Source organism: Onychostoma macrolepis, chromosome 17 (assembly GCF_012432095.1).
Source record: "Onychostoma macrolepis isolate SWU-2019 chromosome 17, ASM1243209v1, whole genome shotgun sequence".
Taxonomy (NCBI): Eukaryota; Metazoa; Chordata; class Actinopteri; order Cypriniformes; family Cyprinidae; genus Onychostoma; species Onychostoma macrolepis.
The window spans coordinates 21,092,988-21,114,146 of NC_081171.1; the positions used below are offsets into that span (position 1 = coordinate 21,092,988).

Consider the following 21,159-nt stretch of genomic DNA (forward strand, 5'->3'; position numbering starts at 1 on the left):
TTTTTACCATATTAATATACAGCATAAAACATAATGTCATCAATATGTCATGGGGCTCATATTTAACACATGAGTGGTGCTGACATTGAAAACATTGTGTATTCCATCAGTGGATCTGGGCCCTCTATTTTCAGCATTTTTTTAAACAAGCTAGGTAAATTAATATCATAGCATACTCATGTGTTTTCCTTATTTTTGTGTGTTTTTTTTTCTTCAAATAAAAAGTTCAATTTAAAGAAATTATATATATATATATACATACACACATACATACATATATGTGGCCCTGGACCACAAAACCAGTCTTAAGTCGCTGGGGTATATTTGTAGCAATAGCCAAAAATACATTGTATGGGTCAAAATTATTTATTTTTATTTTAAGCCAAAAATCATTAGGATATTAAGTAAAGATCATGTTCCATGAACATATTTTGTAAATTTCCTACTGTAAATATATCAAAAGTTTTTGATTAGTAATATGCATGGCTAAGAACTTCCTTTGGACAACTTTAAAGGTGATTTTCTCAATATTTTGATTTTTTTGCACCCTCAGATTCCAGATTTTCAAATAGTCGTATCTCAAACAAATATTGTCCTAACCTAACAAGTCATACATAAATGGAAAGCTTGTTTATTCGAAAAATTGACCTTTATGACTGGTTTTATGGTCCAGGATCACACACACACACACACACACATATATATATATATATATGTAAGCAATAAGGTACGAGAGGCCATGCTGTATCGTGAATAAATCACGGCTGAAGGGCGTTGTTAGACACGATGCGAATCTATATATATACAGTATCTCACAGAAGTGAGTACACCCCTCACATTTTTGTAAATATTTTATTATATCTTTTCATGTGACAACACTGAAGAAATGACACTTTGCTGCAATGTAAAGTAGTGAGTGTACAGCTTGTATAACTAAATTTGCTGTCCCCTCAAAATAACTCAACACACAGCCATTAATGTCTAAACCGCTGGCCACAAAAGTGAGTACACCCCTAAGTGAAAATGTCCAAATTGGGCCTAATTAGTCATTTTCTCTCCCCGGTGTCATGTTACTCGTTAGTGTTACAAGGTCTCAGGTGTTAACTGGGAGCAGGTGTGTTAAATTTGGTGTTACCGCTCTCACTCTCTCATACTGGTCACTGGAAGTTCAACATGACACCCCATGGCAAAGATCTCTCTGAGGATCTGAAAAAAAGAATTGTTGCTTTACATAAAGATGGCGTAGGCTATAAGAAGATTGCCACGACCCTGAAACTGAGCTGCAGCATGGTGGCCAAGATCATACAACGGTTTAACAGGACAGGTTCCACTCAGAACAGGCCTCGCCATGGTCGACCAAAGAAGTTGAGTGCACGTGCTCAGCGTCATATCCAGAGGTTGTGTTTGGGAAATAGATTTTTGAGTGCTGCCAGCATTGCTGCAGAGGTTGAAGGGGTGGGGGGTCAGCCTTTCAGTGGTCAGATCATACACCGTACACTACATCAAATTGGTCTGCATGGTTGTTGTCCCAGAAGGAATTCTCTTCTAAAGATGATGCACAAGAAAGCCCGCAAACAATTTGCTGAAGACAAGCAGACTAAGGACATGGATTACTGGAACCATGTCCTGTGGTCTGATGAGACCAAGATAAACTTATTTGGTTCAGATGGTGTCAAGCGTGTGTGCCGGCGACCAGGTGAGGAGTACAAAGACAAGTTGCAGTGATATCGTCTACATCAGGGATACTCAAATCTGGCTCGCGAGATCCACTTTCCTGCAGAGTTTAGCTCTAACCCTAATCAAACACACCTGAGCATGCTAATCAATGTCTTCAGGACCATTAGAAAATCACAGGTAGGTGAGTTTAATTAGGGTTGGAGCTAAACTCTGCAGGAAAGTGGATCTCGCGAGTCAGATTTGAGGATCACTGGTCTACATGATTGCACAGATACTATTTAAACTGAACTGAGCTGGACGATGACATCACTGAATTCAATAATGAAATGCCTTTAACTGAAAATTGAGTGTTTAATCTTGTTATTTTACATTATTGACACTATTTTCCTATTCTGATATTGGAAAGTTGCTTTGACACAATCTGTATTGTTAAAAGCGCTATATAAATAAAGGTGAGTGGACTTGATAAGTGTGTCTTGCCTACAGTCAAGCATGGTGGTGGGAGTGTCATGGTCTGGGGCTGCATGAGTGCTGCCGGCACTGGGGAGCTGCGGTTCATTGAAGGAACCATGAATGCCAATATGTATCGTGACATACTGAAGCAGAGCATGATCCCCTCCCTTCGGAGACTGGGCCGCAGGGCAGTATTCCAACATGATAACGACCCCAAACACTTGTTAAAGAAGCTGAGGGTAAAGGTGATGGACTGGCCAAGCATGTCTCCAGACCTAAACCCTATTGAGCATCTGTGGGGCATCCTCAAACGGAAGGTGGAGGAGCCAGCTCCGTGATGTTGTCATGGAGGAGTGGAAGAGGACTCCAGTGGCAACCTGAGAAGCTCTGGTGAACTCCATGCCCAAGAGGGTTAAGGCAGTGCTGGAAAATAATGGTGGCCACACAAAATATTGACACTTTGGGCCCAATTTGGACATTTTCATTTAGGGGTGTACTCACTTTTGTGGCCAGTGCTTTAGACATTAATGGCTGTGTGTTGACTTATTTTGAGGGGATAGCAAATTTACACTGTTATACAAGCTGTACACTCACTACTTTACATTGTAGTTTACATTTTAGCCTACACTGTAAATTATGTAGCCTACAAATTACAACAATACTATAATTCCTTTACATAATTGACTAAAAAGATTTTGCACGTTTTAATAAAATGCTAATAAAACCATGTCAGTTTCGTATGTTTTGAATTGCCATAAAAGTCGCTCCGCTATTGCCATTTTACAGTCACATCCTTTTATCACTCCGTTCTAGGCACATTGAGAATCAAAACAAGCATGCTCGAATGAGTCGACTCGTGATTCAGTTTAGCCAGTGAACGAGAGCAGCTCAGAGTCAGACCAGGGGTGCGTTTCCCTAAAGCATCGTTAGCTAACTATGGTCGCAAGTTCTATTGAACTCTATTGGTAACGACAGAACTTTTGGTGAACGAATCTTTTAAAGACAAGTTTTGTGAACCGATTCAACCAATTCATTACAAAGATTCGACTCAAAAGAATGATTCGATGCCGAATCGTAAGTCGCTACTAGGTAGGCAGCTCGCTGTGTTTTGAAACGCAGCCGGTGTCTGAGCATGTGCTGTTACTGCTGCAGTGGAGTAAAATATGTCAGTTTTCACCGGACAGCGGCGAGAGGACAGAGAGAGCCGGCTACAAATGTACTCTGAGGGGCAGCCGGTGCAACGATTTTCTGTTTAACACCAAAATGAGGCACGGCTCCTCTACATCTACAGCAGCGGAAGAATAATAAGGTAAGTCTCGCCGGCTTTTAGGATGTTTCATTAGACCCAGTCGAGTTTCCTGCATGGGTTATCCCACAATTTACACGAGCTCGAGTCAGAGTAAACCGGTGCATCTTTCTGAACGTTTACTCGCCCGCAAGCTCGCTGTTTTACGGACTGTTATCACCCAAATATGCGAACGAGGAAGTCAACGCTGCCATCTCCATCGTGCATTTGATCCCAAACGCGTTAATTTGCGCTCAAATCTGTAATTATGAAGGAACTTGCTGTTAAGTTTGACCATTTGCAATGTTGCATCTGTCTATACCGTTTCTTTGTTGTCCGATACAAAAACGATAGGAAACTTTATTTAACGTTGTTACTAGAAAAACGTACTGCTATAAATCGCACTGTAATGTTTTAGACAGTGTGCAGTTGTGTCTGCGCAGGCGACGCAGCGCTGCAGTGGTCGGTTGTCATGGAGGCCTGCGCTGCGCATCCGACCGGCGCCGCTGTCACGACTGCGGTATATTAAGTCTCGGACGAAAAACCCTCACATTTACATATCCCAAACAATTCGTGTTATTATGAACTTGTCAGGTGCTAAATCAAGTCGCATCATTATATCTGACCACACTTCAGAATACTATTTTGAGTAAACGGACCAAAAGAGTTCAAATTCTTCACACGTATTGGGTCACTGGCTATAAACAGACCTCTGGCACCGGCTTCTCACTTCTTCCATCTCAGTCACTCAATATACAATGGGGTTAAGCGTATATAAACATGATACGTGCCCTTTAAGAGGTCGTTCCGGGATAGTTTGGAATTACTTTGGATGGGTCAATATTTACTACGCTGACTGTCCTCATATTTCATACCGCTAAGCTGAAGCCCCACTTACATCAGCAGCATGAGATCAAAGACACCCAAAGCTTACTTGATTAAAACTGGGGATTTGGTGTTTAGTGTAGCAGATCAGCTCCACTGCACTCCACGCGGTTTTACTTGCCCACATCTCAATCTTGCTTCTCAAAATAAGGCGTGTAATTATGGTAAATGTCGGATTGTCATTATTTTATTCTTCAAAGAAGACTTGCCATGTCAGTCTTTTTTAACATCACTGTGGCTCGGTGCTGTCATGTGACTAACCCTCTCTATTAAGGCTCAGAAGTTGTTAATCTCTTGGCGCTGACCCATATGTTAGCAGTCTGGAGGGTCTGGGACATACTTGTGGTCCTTTTGGGGGAACAAACTGAAAGGATAAGCTCCTTGGCTGTTTCATAATCACTTGAAGTAAAAAGTATATAAGAGGACTGACTGCAGAGCGGGACTCGGTGGTCCTGATCCACCTAATCATGAGCTTGGCCCACCCTGAGAGTCCTACAGCCCACCGTATTTTAAAGCTGCAGCCAGACCATATTAAACTCCCATGATATCGGTAGCACTCAGTGGTTATTTTAGAATTATTTATATAGCCTACTTATTATAGTATTTATTATTATTTTTTTATATTTTCAGTTTTCATTTTAACTTGAGTAGTTTTAGTTTTATGTGCTTTAGTTTTTTTAATCTTTATTTTTATTTTAGTTTTTAGTAATTTAATTAAGCTTAAATTTATTTTATTTCAGTTAGTTGCCAATGCAGCATTTCTAATATTTTTTGTTTTTTTTAATTTAACTTTTCCATTTGATATTTTATTTTTATTTTATTTTATTTTTTTCAAATTATGAGAACTATTTGTAATGGTTTTAGTTCACAATAACAATACTAGTAGCAATACAGTTCTTTTTCATCTGAAATTATTTAAGACAAAATTATTGTATTTAATTATTGTATATATCTACAATACATTTTCTGCCCCCCACAAGTCCTTTTTTTTTTTTTTTAAATCATACTTTTAATTTTTTATTATTTTAATAATTTAATACAAATAATGCTGGGGAAAATAGACCAATATATTGGGCAAAATTAGGCCATTTTAAGATTATTGTAATTTGCATTTTTTAAATAAATAAGCATTTAATGTTGACAAATTCACTCGTGTCTCTCTCTCTCTGCTTTTGAAAAACACATATAAATTAACCAATAATTATGTGACTGTTATTATATAGCCACTCCTTATTACTAACAGCTTTCAGCTACTGTTTTGCATTTTTCTTAATTTGTGTCTCATTAGCGCTGATGAGTGAAACTCAGGATGAATTGTCCGCCTCATGCTGGAGAATTTAATGAAACTGGTTCTGCCTCTGTCATGAAACATGATCGTCCTTTAACAGCCCTGAGGAGGCTTATCAGCACTTCTTGTACCTGATGAGAGGAATGAAGGCAGTGTGCGGGCTGGAGCCAAGGTGATAGTAACTGAGCTGTGTGCACTATTGATCCATTGCCATTTATATTTGTGCAGAGTGGAGTGAACTCATGGCAAGAGACCAGAGCTCTCATCAGTCACCTCTAGAAATAGCTGTAATAAGAATTCATCGGAGCCGGTTATTCCAGTGCATCTGAGGACGTTATAGTATATTGTCCCTGCCGTTGATGTGCCTTTGTTCTCTTGGCAAGTGTGTGCTTGATATTGACAAAAGAATGACAGAGAGAAAAAGAAAAAAAAAGAAAAAAGAAAAACACACAACACAACAACTTGGATAGTGTAGCCTTTCTTATGTCTGAAATTCCCATAGTACTCAAATAGGCACTTAAAGGGACAGTTCACCAAAAAAGTTTTTATGCTATGCGTTTAAAAAAAAATTGTTCCATGGAACACAAAAGGAGATATTTCGTACAATGTTCAAGCTGCTCATCTACAGTGGGGCAAAAAAGTATTTAGTCAGCCACCAATTGTGCAAGTTCTCCCACTTAAAAAGATGAGAGAGGCCTGTAATTTTCATCATAGGTATACATCAACTATGAGAGACAAAATGAGAAAAAAAATCCACAAAATCACATTGTAGGATTTTTAAAGAATTTATTTGCAAATTATGGTGGAAAATAAGTATTTGGTCAATAACAAAATTTCATCTCAATACTTTGTTATATACCCTTTGTTGGCAATGACAGAGGTCAAACGTTTTCTGTAAGTCTTCACACACTGTTGCTGGTATTTTGGCCCATTCCTCCATGCAGATCTCCTCTAGAGCAGTAATGTTTTGGGGCTGTCGCTGGGTAACACGGACTTTCAACTCCCTCCGAAGATTTTCGATGGGGTTGAGATCTGGAGACTGGCTAGACCACTCCAGGACCTTGAAATGCTTCTTAAAAGGTCCCTTTGCAGAAAAACAGCCCCAAAGCATGATGTTTCCACGCCCATGCTTCACAGTAGGTATGGTGTTCTTTGGATGCAACTCAGCATTCTTTCTCCTCCAAACACGACAAGTTGAGTTTTTACCAAAAGTTATATTTTGGTTTCATCTGACCATATGACATTCTCCCAATCCTCTTCTGGATCATCCAAATGCTCTCTAGCAAACTTCAGACGGGCCAGACATGTACTGGCTTAAGCAGGGGGACACGTCTGGCGCTGCAGGATTTGAGTCCCTGGCGGCGCAGTGTGTTACTGATGGTAGCCTTTGTTACTTTGGTCCCAGCTCTCTGCAGGTCATTCACTAGGTCCCCCGTGTGGTTCTGGGATTTTTGCTCACAGTTCTTGTGATCATTTTGACCCCACGGGGTGAGATCTTGCGTGGAGCCCCAGATCGAGGGAGATTATCAGTGGTCTTGTATGTCTTCCATTTTCTAATAATTGCTCCCACAGTTGATTTCTTCACACCAAGCTGCTTACCTATTGCAGATTCAGTCTTCCCAGCCTGGTGCAGGTCTACAATTTTGTTTCTGGTGTCCTTTGACAGCTCTTTGGTCTTGGCCATGGTGGAGTTTGGAGTTGGACTGTTTGAGGTTGTGGACAGGTGTCTTTTATACTGATAACGAGTTCAAACAGATGCCATTAATACAGGTAACGAGTGGAGGACAGAGGAGCCTCTTAAAGAAGAAGTTACAGGTCTGTGAGAGCCAGAAATTTTGCTTGTTTGTAGGTGACCAAATACTTATTTTACCGAGGAATTTACCAATTAATTCTTTAAAAATCCTACAATGTGATTTTCTGGATTTTTTTTTTTCTCATTTTGTCTCTCATAGTTGAGGTATACCTATGATGAAAATTACAGGCCTCTCTCATCTTTTTAAGTGGGAGAACTTGCACAATTGGTGGCTGACTAAATACTTTTTTGCCCCACTGTATATGGTGGAAGCAACATCCAAACTCCAAAAAAAAATGCACCATAAAAATAGTCCATGCACTGTCATTGTGTGCTTCTTTAGTGAATCAGTATTATTTATATACTATTATAGTGTTTTTATGAATATTTTAGCTTTTATTTTCAGTTCACAATGTTGTGATTTTTGTGATTTTTATTTATTTATTTATTTTATTTATTTCTGTATAGCTTTGTATTTACTTATTTCAGTTTTAGTAATTTTTGTACTTCAGCTTTCAATTGAAACCATTTTTTGAATAGGTTTAGTTAACAGTAACAACACTAAAATAAGTAAAGCTTAATCAACAGCTCTTGTGGCGTGATGTTGATTACCACAAAAAAATCGTTTCCACTTGTCCCTCAGTTTCTTAAAAAAAAAAAAAATCTGGATTACATGAGGCACTTATAATGGAAGTGAATTTATGGAGGACGAGCAATGACTTAAGTATAAATAAATAAATGAATAAATACATAAATGCAGAAATAAATAAATGTAGAAATACATAAATAAATAAATGAATAAATGAAATAAATATAGAAATGCAGAAATAAATAAATGAAGAAATAAATAATTAAATGCTGACATAAATGTAGAAATGCATAAATAAATAATTAAATGCTGAAATAAATAAATGCAGATATGCATAAATGAATGAATACATTTTGTCAAAAGTGTCATTTTTAATTGTACTATTTTTGTACCATTTGTGTTATACTACATTTATTTCTGCATTTCTACATTTCTTTATTTCTGTGTCCGTATGTTAATAAGGTAGGCGGTCCTAACCTCTCTCAATGCAGAACAATTAGAACAACCCTTGAGAGATAGCAATTAGCCTAGCCTGCTAACTTTATTAACTGTGGTCAAGCCAGCCGCGTCTTGAAAATACACGAGCCGTTTCTCAATACTAAGTACGCAAAGTTCGGACTTGCGTAGGCCTAGTTCCGACTTCGCAAGTTCGACTCGGGAGAGAGTGAACTCCCGAGGACGGGAGGACGCAAGTCCGGTGTTCCGGTGAATTCAGCTGGATCAAGGTCTATATCCATATCAGCGCTGAGCTGATAACTAATTCATCGACTACACGCTCCAAACGAAACAGAAGGTAGTCGCTTGGTGCATGATCTACATCAGTGTTTCCCAACCTTTTTTCTGCCGCAGCACAGTTTTGATATGTAAAAAATCCCATGGCACACCACCAGTGTTGGGGAAAGTTACTTTTAAAAGTAATGCATTACAATATTGCGTTACTCCCTAAAAAAGTAACTAATTACGTTACTTAGTTACTTTTTATGGAAAGCAATGCGTTGCATTACTTTTTAAATATGAGCAGGGCTTGATTGTTTTTAATATTAAGAAGTTCTATTTATAGCAAATGTAAAAGCCCTTTCACACCAAAAAGTGTAATGAATAAACCTCAGGCTGAAGGAAAAGTAAATTCACGTCTGTACAGTAGAACGCAGGAGAAGAAGGTTCAACACTCTTCAGCAATAAAAAACAATGAAGCACAATTGTTAGTTTATCTAAAGTCATTTTTGCTTATTAGTATGGTTGAACTGGATCATCAAAGGTCAGCAGCAAAGACATTGGTTAATAAAATGGGATTAGATACATTTGTGTTATGTAACATTTAATTACTGCAGGTTTACGTCATATTCTGAGTTTGCATTTCACTGTTTTAATTCATTTTGATGAATACTAAATCTTTTTTTTTTTTTTTTTTCCGAGTGGGATGAATTAATGCACATTCACATTTAATCATACATTACTGACACTCTATCCTCCAATTTGATACTGTTAAGTGCTTTGACACAATCTGTATTGTTAAAAGCGCTATATAAATAAAGGTGACTTGACTTGACTTAATCTAGAACTACAGTAACATCATGTTCACACAGCGCACACAATGCCTCTGCACTTCCGATTTCTCCCAGTATGGTGACTGGAGACTTGTCAGTCAATAAATGGGAAAATAAAGTTTTTTCCCCCCCCAGTAATTAAACATTGCGTCTTCAGAGTTGGTATTTTGGTTTTATATAGGATCAGACACTTGCACTTAATTTCTTAAAAAAGGTTTTTGAAGACCGAATGACAGAGATCTGTGTTTTGTCCATCATTAGAACGGCCAGACTGCTAAGACAGACTGCTCTTTAAACATACAAAAACATTAGCCTTTATAGACAGCGTTTCTTGAGTAAAGGAAACGCTGCTCTTATTTAAACATCAGTTCTTTATTTAGCTACCCTTGCATTGTGAAGAAGTAGACGTCTGTCTTCAAACTGTGCGTCGCGGCCAATAGACTGTAAGGTGGCGGTGCTTCATTCTGAATGGAGGCGGGGTGGAGTTATGAGGTTTGACTGACAATTTGAGGATCCAATGGCATTACGAGGTTTAGTCACAAGCTCTTTTGAATGCTTTTCATTGGTTAAATATTTGTAAACCCCACAAACAGACATAACGATGACCAATAGCACTGATTTAAAATAATAATAACGAAATATAATAGAGATATGGAATTTTAGATCATTTTCCACGGCACACCCGACAACCTGTCACGGCACACTAGTGTGGTTGGGAAACACTGATCTACATCACTTGCTATTAAACGCAAATCATTAGCAATGGTAGTATCAGTAGTACAGCCGTAACGATAACGATCCTGTTTAACCAATCCTGCACTGAGAGAGGTTAGAACCACCTACATTATTAACATACGGACACAGAAATACAGAAATGTAGAGATGCGTAAATAAATGTAAAAATAAATAAATGTGGAAATAGCTACATAAATAAATGTAGAAATACATAAATACATGCAGAAATAAATGTAGTATAACACAAATGGTACAAAAATAGTACAATTAAAAATTACACTTTTGACAATAATTTATTCATTCATTTATTTATGCATATCTGCATTTATTTATTTATTTCAGCATTTAATTTATTCATTTATTTATGTATTTCTGTATTTATTTCTTCATTTCTTCATGTATTTCTACATTTATTTATTTCTGCATTTATGAATTTATGAATTTATTTATTTATTTATACTCGTCCTCCATTCGATTGAGCATAATTTGCTAAAACAACTTTAAAATATTCCACTTATTTACATTTGGCACACATATCTGAACTACCATTTCATGTACTTTGCCCTTACTAATAGACAAATTCTACAACCAATTCCTCTTTTTATTTGCACATAACACAGTGATCCCCTGACGTCTAGAAAGAAACTATTCTTATCATCCAATGCGCCATAAACCAGCCGTTCTGCGTTGATGCTGCTCTGTGCAGCTGAGCTTGCGTGTCTGTGTGGTATAGTGATGACCAGGCTGTCAGCAGTGACTGGTCTGTTCAGGTTGCTGAGAAGGTCAATAGAGGTTTGACAGGAGGAGATCAATAGCAATGCTGACTGCAAGGCCAGTAAATGGGTAACATGTAAACACTGTACCATGCATTGGGCTCTGTACCAGACAACTCTTAATGCAAGGTTGTCTGGATGACTGAGCACTTTTGTCTTCTATTGTGGCTCAAGAGCTGTGTCTTATCTCAATGCATAGATTAATATTTCATAATGGCCTTTCCATTAGAGTGCAGAATATCAGCCTTTTAGCAATGTGTGCTGCACTCTCATGGAGTTATTCGCTGATAAAACCTTTGGAGTTTCCAAGTATGAAATGCAATTTTTATCGAGTGTTATTTATAACACCTAAATCTCTCACTATCTCTCTTTTTTTTTTTTTATTTAAATAACAATAAAACAGTGTCTATTAAAACAGTATTGTTTAAATGACACAAAAAAGTAAAAACAATAATGTAATCAGAAATGGAAATAAATGAGATAATCAAAAGTGATACTGAATACTTTCAAATAAACGCTATTCTTGTTTTATAACTTTACATTCATCAAAGAATCCTGAAAAATAAATGCATCATACTATCTACAAAAATCATTAGCAGAACAGCTGTTTTCAACATAATAAGAAATGTTATTTTAGCAGCAAATCAGCACATTAGAATGATTTCGGAAAGATCATGTGACACAGAGGACTGGAGTAATGATGCCGGAAATTAAACATTAAACATTAAAATTGTAATCATATTTCATATTACTGTGTTCACTGTATTTATGATAAAAGAAATTAGTCTTTGTAACTATGAGAAACTTCTCATGAACACACAAACAGAAAAAATGCAATATATATTTATTTCAGTAATTCAACTCAAACTGTGAAACTCGTGTATTAAATAAATAGTAGTTTAAGTCTTTGGTTCTTGGATTTAGGCTCACATTTAACAAAAACCCACCAATTCACCATCTCAACAAATTGGAATACTTCATAAGACCAATAAAAAAAAAACATTTTTAGTGAATTGTTGGCCTTCTGGAAAGTATGTTCATTTACTGTACATGTACTCAATACTTGGTAGGGGCTCCTTTTGCTTTAATTACTTCCTCAATTCGGCATGGCATGGAGGTGATCAGTTTGTGGCACTGCTGAGGTGTTATGGAAGCCCAGGTTTCTTTGACAGTGGCCTTCAGCTCATCTGCATTGTTGGGTCTGGTGTCTCTCATCTTCCTCTTGACAATACCCCATCGATAGAGGCTATTTACACTAAGTGAAAATAGCAGTATTCTTTAGTGATATGCTATTTACACAGTGCAAATAGCTTTAGATTATATTTATTCTATGTTAAAATAGCAGGATTCTGCTAATTACTTATTGCAAATATTGAATAAAAGGGTATGATTAATTGTGGCAAAAAACATTGATCAAAATTGACCCGATTAACATTAAAATTAACAAAAAAAAAAAAAAAAAAATTCACCATAAAATCTTGTAAGTGATGTTTCGTGTTTCACAATCACTATATGAAAAAATAAAATGCACAAAAACGCATCACTTCCACGAGTTATTGCCCAAACTTCAAAGGTCTGTTAAATTAATAAAACTAGAGGCATTTGTTAGCTTTAATATTACTTTTTCAATTCAATTATTCAATCCAATTACACTTTATTGTTGGAATTCTTTCTAAAATTTGTCTTGGATCTCACAGCGTGCGTCTCACATCAATTCACATCGACAGTTAGGCTAAACAAACAATACAATAGACGCACCTTAATACAAAAAACAACAGTAGGCTATGTACACACTGTAGTAGGCTACAGTGCTTTTGAATAGTGAGTCCTTTCTATTTTCCAGAGCCCAGAGGCCTATTTGAACCCCAATTCTGATTTATTAATTTTAATGACTGATACACCAAAGATTTACGTAACATAGACAATTCAATCTAGCATATGCAAGCCTTTTGTTAGATGGCAAAAATGTATATTCCTCATACAAAATGTGATGTGGCAATTTTTTCGTATACACATCTTGAAAACTTGGCTCAAGTTTCTCGTGTAAACTACCTATATATAATATATGTTATTTACATGTGTGTGGGACAGAGGGGAGGGGGACACGGTCGCATCACAGAGTATGCTGGCCATATCATACATCAAAGCACATGGCACACAGTGTTCGGAGGAGAACGCTGGAAAATATGACACAAATGACGATACTCGTCTGTAATGCAGTACAAGCCGCGGTTCAGCTGCGCGTGACAAACGCTGCCAGTGTGAAAGCGCAATGGGCGCGCACTGCTCCTACTCTGCATACACACCGCTTCTGCGCCGCTCACGCTTGCGGTGTGAAACGGGCGTAAAAGCCATCATCATGTACTTTCACTTCAAATGTGCTAAATCCCAGCCTCGACCCATTCGGAAGTACCAGTACATACATAGAAACTTATACATAGTAGCCAGAAAGAAATGCTAATTTTAAAGAAACCGTCAGACGTAGAGGCTTTTGCATCTGAACTCTTAATCGCGATTAAACGGATCCAAAATAAAAGTTTTGGTTTACATAATATATATGTGTGTGTGTACTGTTTGTTTATTATGTACACTGCTGGTCAAAAGTTTGGGATCAGTAAGATTTTTAATGTTTTTTTTTAAAGAAGTTTCTTCTGCTCATCAGTATCTATTTGATCAAAAATACAGAAAATAAAAATGTTACTTTGTGAAATATTGTTGGAATTTAAAATAACAGTTTTCTATTTTGATATACTTTAAAATATAATTTATTTCTGTGATCGAAGTCAATGGTTAAATATTAGGGGAATTGTTTTTATAGGGAAATCAGTATATTTCTTCATAGTGTGTTCTTGCTATTGTTAAGGAACTAAGAGCTTTGCTTGTAGTACACTAAATATTTTCCATCCCGAGCTGGTTAGAATGTTAAGCATGCCCAGTTCAGAACATTTGGAGATGCTTGCAACACCAGACACTCTTCCTTTTTGTGAAGATATTTTAGAAGAGCTGGAAGTATTAGATTCTAGAAACAGTGGCTGCATTTTTCTCAGTAACACTTTTGACACCTTTGTTGTGCGAGGCTTTTATCATATGCACGGATTTTGTGAGATTAAAATGACAACACTTAGGAATTCTCGTTCTTAGTGTTAGAAACAGAATTATTATAATATTATACAATATTATAATTTTCAAAAATACAAAGGAATACTATTAATGTGTATTACAAAATGTGTAAAAAATAGTTTTAGTCTTACACTGATAACTACAAATAAGTGCAATATATAATGGAATTTATTTCCCAATAGGTTTATATTGTAAGTGTATTACTAGAAACACATATTCTTTGATTTTAGGGGAAAGTTGAAATGAATGTACTTGAATGAATTGACAAGAATTTTGCACCTGTAACATTCCTTTAAAACAAAGCTATTATTCCACTCAATTTAACAGGACTGTATGTTTACTTTTTTCTTCTGTTTTTTTCTCCATTTTAGTACATGAGTACTACATTAGCATTGGCATCGGCAGCAAAGCTCAGAAGTACCACTCTCTTTGGACCCTGACAGACGGTGTGGAGTGTGGACGGTGAGACTACCAGACAGCAGCTTAGGTAAATCTGCAAATATTACTTTTTTTCATAATGTCCCTCTCTTGTTTGTTTCCCTCTCCATCCACTGAATCCTTAGTCTAGTTTAATCACAGTACAGGCTATTTTAGTTTTTGTTTTTCAAATAAGACTAGCAGATCTATTTTGAATGCGATGGTGCACTTTGTAAAGTTTGTATTCGATCTCAGGAGGTGTGAATTATAGAGTCACTTGAGTTCCCATGATGCCCTTGGAGCAAGACACTTAACCTCCATGACTGTCCCTACAATTAGCCTACAGTAAGCAGCTTTGGCTGAGAGAAACATCTGCTAAATGGCAAGTAACCAAAGTGTAATTGATAGGCCATAATGAGATCACATTCACCTCTAATTCAGTTTCACACACATCTTCAGCAGCAGTGGAATATCAAAACAGTCATAATTGCCTTAGAATTGACCAGCCATCTCTGCAGTTTCACTGTGATGTTAGTTGAACACAGATGAGCTGTTCTGGGACCCTCTGACATACGATACTGTATTTTAAGCTGTGTACGGTGTGTATGTATGTACATGGATTTACAGCAAAGGACAGTTGAAAGTGTTTGTTGGCTCATGTAACTAGGATCAGTTATTTTTCGCTTATGTCTGCAAGTGACCCCGTTCATGAATCCAGCTCATATGCTCCTTGAGATTATATACTGTCATTTATTAATAGTGTATAGTAGATGCTTTTACTGTGTGTTGTCATGCAGCATTTGTATTTTGTTGGCTATGTTTGGTGTAGCATACTACTCTATTGATTTCTGCAATATATAAACTACCGTTGAAAAGTTTGGGTTTGGTACTATTTTTAATGTCTCTTATGCTCAACAAAGCATTTATTTAATCAAAAATAGCATAAGAACAGTAATATTATAAAATATTATTACAATTTAATATTTATAATAGCTGCTTTCTATTTTAATATATTTTAAAATATTTAAAAAAGTAATTTATTCCTGTGATGGCCAATTTTCTTCAGTATCACATGATCCTTCTGAAATCATTCTAACATGCTGATTTGCTGCTCAAGAAACATTTATTCTTATTATGAATGTTTAAAAAATCTTTATGAATTTTTTTTTTTTGTATATAAAATTCAAAACGGTATTTGTTTGATGTAGAAATCTTTTGTAACATTATAAATGTATTTACTGTCTCTTTTGAACAAAAGTATCTCCTTGCTGAATAAAATTATTAATTAAAAGTATTATTATTTTTTTTTAAATAAACTTTACTAACCCCAAACATTTGAACGGTAGTATAAATTGGGCACAACATACTAATTTTCTGAATGCATGAATTACCTAAATGGCCTATTTGGCTCAGATTTGACAATAGGGCTCTCAAAATGGCTGAAAATGAAATTATATTTGAATTTAAAAGGCTAAATATATTATAGCAGATATTTTACCAGTGGTCATTTTTGCAGGGCCCTTTAAAAACTTTATATTTAAATATAAAGTTAATATATTTTTTTATATTTTCATTTAATTTAGCATTATTGTGGTGTCACTAACCAGTTTTGAGCATCTCATTGTGTTATTTCCCTGCAGCTACTAAACCATTAAAGCCCGTTCACACCAAGGACGATAACTATAAAGATAATGATAAATATATGGGTCAGTATCACTGTAGGGTGCCTTTTGGTGTCCTGTAGTTAAATAACTCATTTGCCATGATAATTTAACATAAAATTGACTATGAAAGGGTGTGTTATATTATTATATTATATTATTTAGTGTAAGAGGATGCATGATATTTTGCTATGTCCCACACACTGCTCATTAAATTTGAATGATAGTAGAATATTGTCAAATCATAAAATTCAAAAATTTTGTTCTCCTATTAATATTTTGTTAAATAAGAGTGTAAATTTGAGTGTATTGATCATTTGGTAATAAAAACAATATTTTAATTTAATAAAAAAAGAGAGTTTGTCCATGTCCCTTGAATGGTTGTATTGGGGAATCCGCCCCTTTAAAAAAGGCCACCCCCTTTAGTGACATTAGAACAACAGATTTTTTCTCGTCTCTTCAGTGGCAGGAATTTCAACGGCTGAGGTGAATAAGTTGATGACTTTTCAATTGACAAATTTTCTTCATCTGAATTTGCTTACTTGCTTTGCCAAAGCTTAACATGTCCACCCTGTCGGGATAAAATATGCCAGAAGTGATTAGAATACAGTATTTTCAAAATATGTAAATTTAAAGACCAAATTCTCTTCAACAACCAGACTAACTATTTAGCTAGTCACAGTTTTTTTGTAAGCTAATATGCTAATTGAAGCTACATGTGCGGGTTTATGGGTTTCTTTAAAAACACATGGTTTACATAAAATCTTTCATGTATTTATAATTTAAAAGCAAACAAATAACCCTGTTTAGGAAAGGGACATCATACCTTTCAGAAAATATAATTTGCATCTTAATTTTGCAATGAAAATGTATTTAACAGTAATATATATGTCCATGACAGGGTGGACATATCTTATGATTTATGCTTCGAATAATGGCCCATGATTATCTAAAAAGAAAATGTGTGGAAGCTCAGCTAATATGTTTCTATAGTACTTGAGTGTCTACTATTTATGACATGACATAAAGTGAATGGGAAATTAAAACCAAAATGTTTGAGTATTGTGTGGGTTGAAAGGCACTCTATGGTGATATTGACCCATATAGTTCTAAAAATCATTCTCAATATTAAAGAATAGCAGAGTCCACACCACAGCTATAACAATAAAGACAGAGAAACGACATTGCTGGAATCACTTTCATAACAATTTTTTCCAGTTGATGAACTATAAAAACATTGACACCCAATCAGAATCCATCCTGCTATAACAAGCTGCTCAGGTAATTTGTCTCAAAAACAAAACTGTGCCCACAACCAGATATTGCTGTTTTACATTACTATTTTACACTGTATGCTAGTATTCCATTCAGAACCTCTGTTGCAGCGTTTGCAGATTTGTAACACTTTTATATTTTTTTTTTTTACTTCCTGAAGCCTATTAACTCCACACGTCAAAATAAAAGGAAGATGGTCAACATGGCAAACACGATGACCCCTGAGCCCCTTACAGCCCTCTCTCGGTGGTACTTGTACGCCATCCACGGTTACTTCTGTGAAGTCATGTTCACGGCCGCCTGGGAGTTTGTGGTGAACTGCAACTGGAAGTTTCCCGGCGTGACTAGCGTGTGGGCGCTCTTCATCTACGGAACCTGCATCCTGATCGTAGAGCGCATGTACCTTTGTCTACGAGACCGCTGCAACGTGCTGCTCCGCTGCATCATTTACACACTGTGGACATACCTGTGGGAGTTCGGCACGGGTTTGCTGCTACGACAGTTCAACGCTTGTCCATGGGACTACTCAGAGTTTAAATATAACTTCATGGGCCTGATCACGGCAGAGTACGCTGTGCCTTGGTTCTGCGCCTCCTTTATTGTAGAACGCCTAGTGATCCGCAACACGCTCCGGTTGCGTTTCGACGAGGCCACCGATCCCAGCCAGGCTGAAGAACGGTCGGACAGAGGCGGTGGGGGACGAGGAGGCGGAGGGCGAAGAGCACGAGGGGCCAGAGCAGGGGCCACCAGCGCAAACGGCTACGTGAAGGTGGATTGAGGATGTTGTCAACACCTATCCCCATCACAAAGCTCCCGTCACCCATGACTCTCTCCGCACATCTCTCAATCTCTCTCCCACCTGCTTCCAGGGAAAGAGTCGCTTGGACACGGCTGGTGCAGCTCCAACAGAGACAGTTGCACAACTGTGAGGAACTTTCTGGTTAATTTGCCACCTCAGTTCTCAACGTCAAACCGCCCTTGCATTCGGGCGAGTAGCCGTTAAGTTAAAGGTTTGTCTGCAGGAGTGGTGCCCGATGGCAAAATGAGAATGAACCCTCCACCTCTACCACAATACTGTACCTCCCAAACCAGTCCATCCACTCCTACACTCTGGGAGGGGACAAACATAATGACTCATGTTCCCTCGTCCAAAAAAAAAAAAAAAAAACCCAGGAAAGCAAACACATCACTTGTAGAGAGACGAAAAGCTATATATCAAGTGCTTTTAAAAAATAAGCAAGTCCTTTTAGATTATAAACAGTGTGTATGATGTATATGTAGTAGCAAAAGCAAATAACTGTTGGGATAGCTTACCTTTTGAATGTTAGTTTGTGTTATTTATTAATATCTAAAATGTAGTTAAGAAATGTCACGAAAATATATTAAAAACTTATTGTGTATATATAATGTATAACCTAAAGCAATGCCTTGCACTTGAATTTGGTGTTTTTTTACATTCTTCAAAAAATTCAGTGCTTGAACATGCATGAAAGTTGTCTTCCAGGAGCTTTTTTCATATTCAGACTGATCTTAGATCTTTTTTTTTCTTTGTTTATTTTTCTCATAGAGATGAAGACCCAAAGGAGTACTGTATTGTTTTTACATATATAGAGGCCTGGTGCTCAGTACTGAAACCATAAAAACATCACAGTTTCCTGTGTTTTCACTGGAGAGAATGAGTTGTTGTGGTAAATGTGTTGATGAACTGGTGCTAGATTCACATCGAGTCTTTTAAGGGATCTGATGATAGTCACAATAAAGGCATATAGCATATAGGTTCACTGACCTCAGGTACGTCAATGTTAATAATTTCAGCTCCGTCTCTCATATGCCATGAAGTAACGGATGAAGATTACGAGAAATATTGTGGCAAATAACCTTGTTATTACCCGCATGGCTACAATTTCAGGTTATTGATTTGCCAGAAAGTTTTGTTGTATTGGTTATATTGTTCCTGACCAAACAAAAAATGTATTAAAGCCACTAATTTTTGAATGAAATTCAATCAATATTGTTGGTTTTTACTCTTTTTAAGTGAAAATGTCTGTATTTAGTCTTTATCTCAACTTAATACAAAAGTTGCAATTAAAATGTCAAATGTTATGTTCATAGCTTTGATAGTGTAGCTGTTGCAGCTATTATTCTGAAGTTCATTGTAATGTCACAGTGTTTTGCACACCTGTCTCTTTGGTGTGCTAGATGATTGTCAGAGTTATAAATTTTAGATGATTATCAAGTGCACTTTTCTGTTCCCTTGAAATTTAGCGTTCCTATTTGTAAGCAGCGCATTGCCATTGTTCTTGTATTGTAATCACTCTCTATAACATCACAATACAGATCCGGCCATATCAATAGATGTACGGCAGTGATGGAGATGGTCTTCAATGCCATGTCTGTTCACCTGTTTATACAGCTGTGCATTCAGGCAATGATAATGTGATATGCGGAAGGAATGCAAGAAGTGTTGTCATTTGAATTTTAAATGTGTGATATAAGCAAATAACACCCTGCGGCTCACACATACATTTAACAGTTTTTTTTCCCCGGTTCATTAAAACAGTGATGGTTTCACATATATGATTTTACATTTTTTAAATTTTTTTTACATATATCAATATAAAAGCTCACAACCCATGAAACAAAATTTGGATAAATGTGGGGATTTCGAATGATCTCAGAGACTTACATGTTTAGAATCGATCATCCAAACGGACTCGGTCAGTCACTGATTCAGATTTAAATCACTGATTCAGTTCACTTGCATTATTACACTAGTACAGTGGTTCTCAAACCTGTCCTGGAGTACCCCCAGCCCTGCACATTTTGTGTCTCCCTCATCTATCACACCTGATTCAACTCACCAGCTCATTAGTGGAGACTGCAAGACCTGAAGTGGGTGTGTCAGATATAGGGAGACATACAAAACATGCAGTGCTGGGGATACTTCATGGAGAGGTTTGAGAATCACTAGTAGGAGAGCGATATGTGTGTTTGTGTCTGAAATTGCCAACTATATCCTTTTATAGGGCACTACAGGTATGTGTGGGTTAGGTGTCTGGAGGTAATGTCCAAACCCATATAGACATTGTGTGCTCATTCAATCCTATAATACACCACCTCAGTAACAAATGTAAAGCCATGCACTGTGAGCGTCTTAGTTAAGATGGCGTCTGCAGCAGTTCGACACACTCGTGTCCGAATACACTTAGGCCTACTTGTTTTCATCCACTCATTCAGTGGACTATATTAGTGGACAAAAGTATAGGGAAGAGTAAATGGGGGGTATAGGGGGCAATTTCAGATACAGCTGTTGTAAACCAGTTTTGAATTGTTCAGCCAACTGAATCATTAAAAAACAGAGGCTATATCCGAAATTGTTCCCTATACCTTCATATAGTGCGCTATTACAGAAGTGTAGTGATGTGTTCAAAACCATAGTTGAGCTCATTCAATCCCATAATGCACCACAATGAGTGTACAATTGGTGTACACTCAATCAGCGAATTCCAAACAGCTTTTTTATACCCTTGAAGGGCACTTTGGGAAGGGGACGTCATTTGTAGGGACATCCAAATAAAAGTGAACATGAATCCCTTCATGAAGGGCCCTTCCAGACGTCCATTAGTGAAGGGAACATACGATGGTCACTTCAAGGAAACAAT

General features: G+C 36.9%; 1 protein-coding gene across 1 annotated transcript; it reads left to right on the forward strand.

Moving 5' to 3' along the window:
• The first annotated feature begins 3,119 nt into the window (after window positions 1–3,119).
• tmem229b (transmembrane protein 229B) lies at window positions 3,120–19,500 on the forward strand. The gene is made up of 3 exons (XM_058748388.1): window positions 3,120–3,439; window positions 14,516–14,631; window positions 17,658–19,500. The coding sequence occupies exon 3, from the start codon at window positions 17,691–17,693 to the stop codon at window positions 18,273–18,275; it is 585 nt and encodes a 194-aa protein (XP_058604371.1). The 5' UTR covers window positions 3,120–3,439; window positions 14,516–14,631; window positions 17,658–17,690; the 3' UTR covers window positions 18,276–19,500.
• The last annotated feature ends 1,659 nt before the right edge of the window (window positions 19,501–21,159 follow it).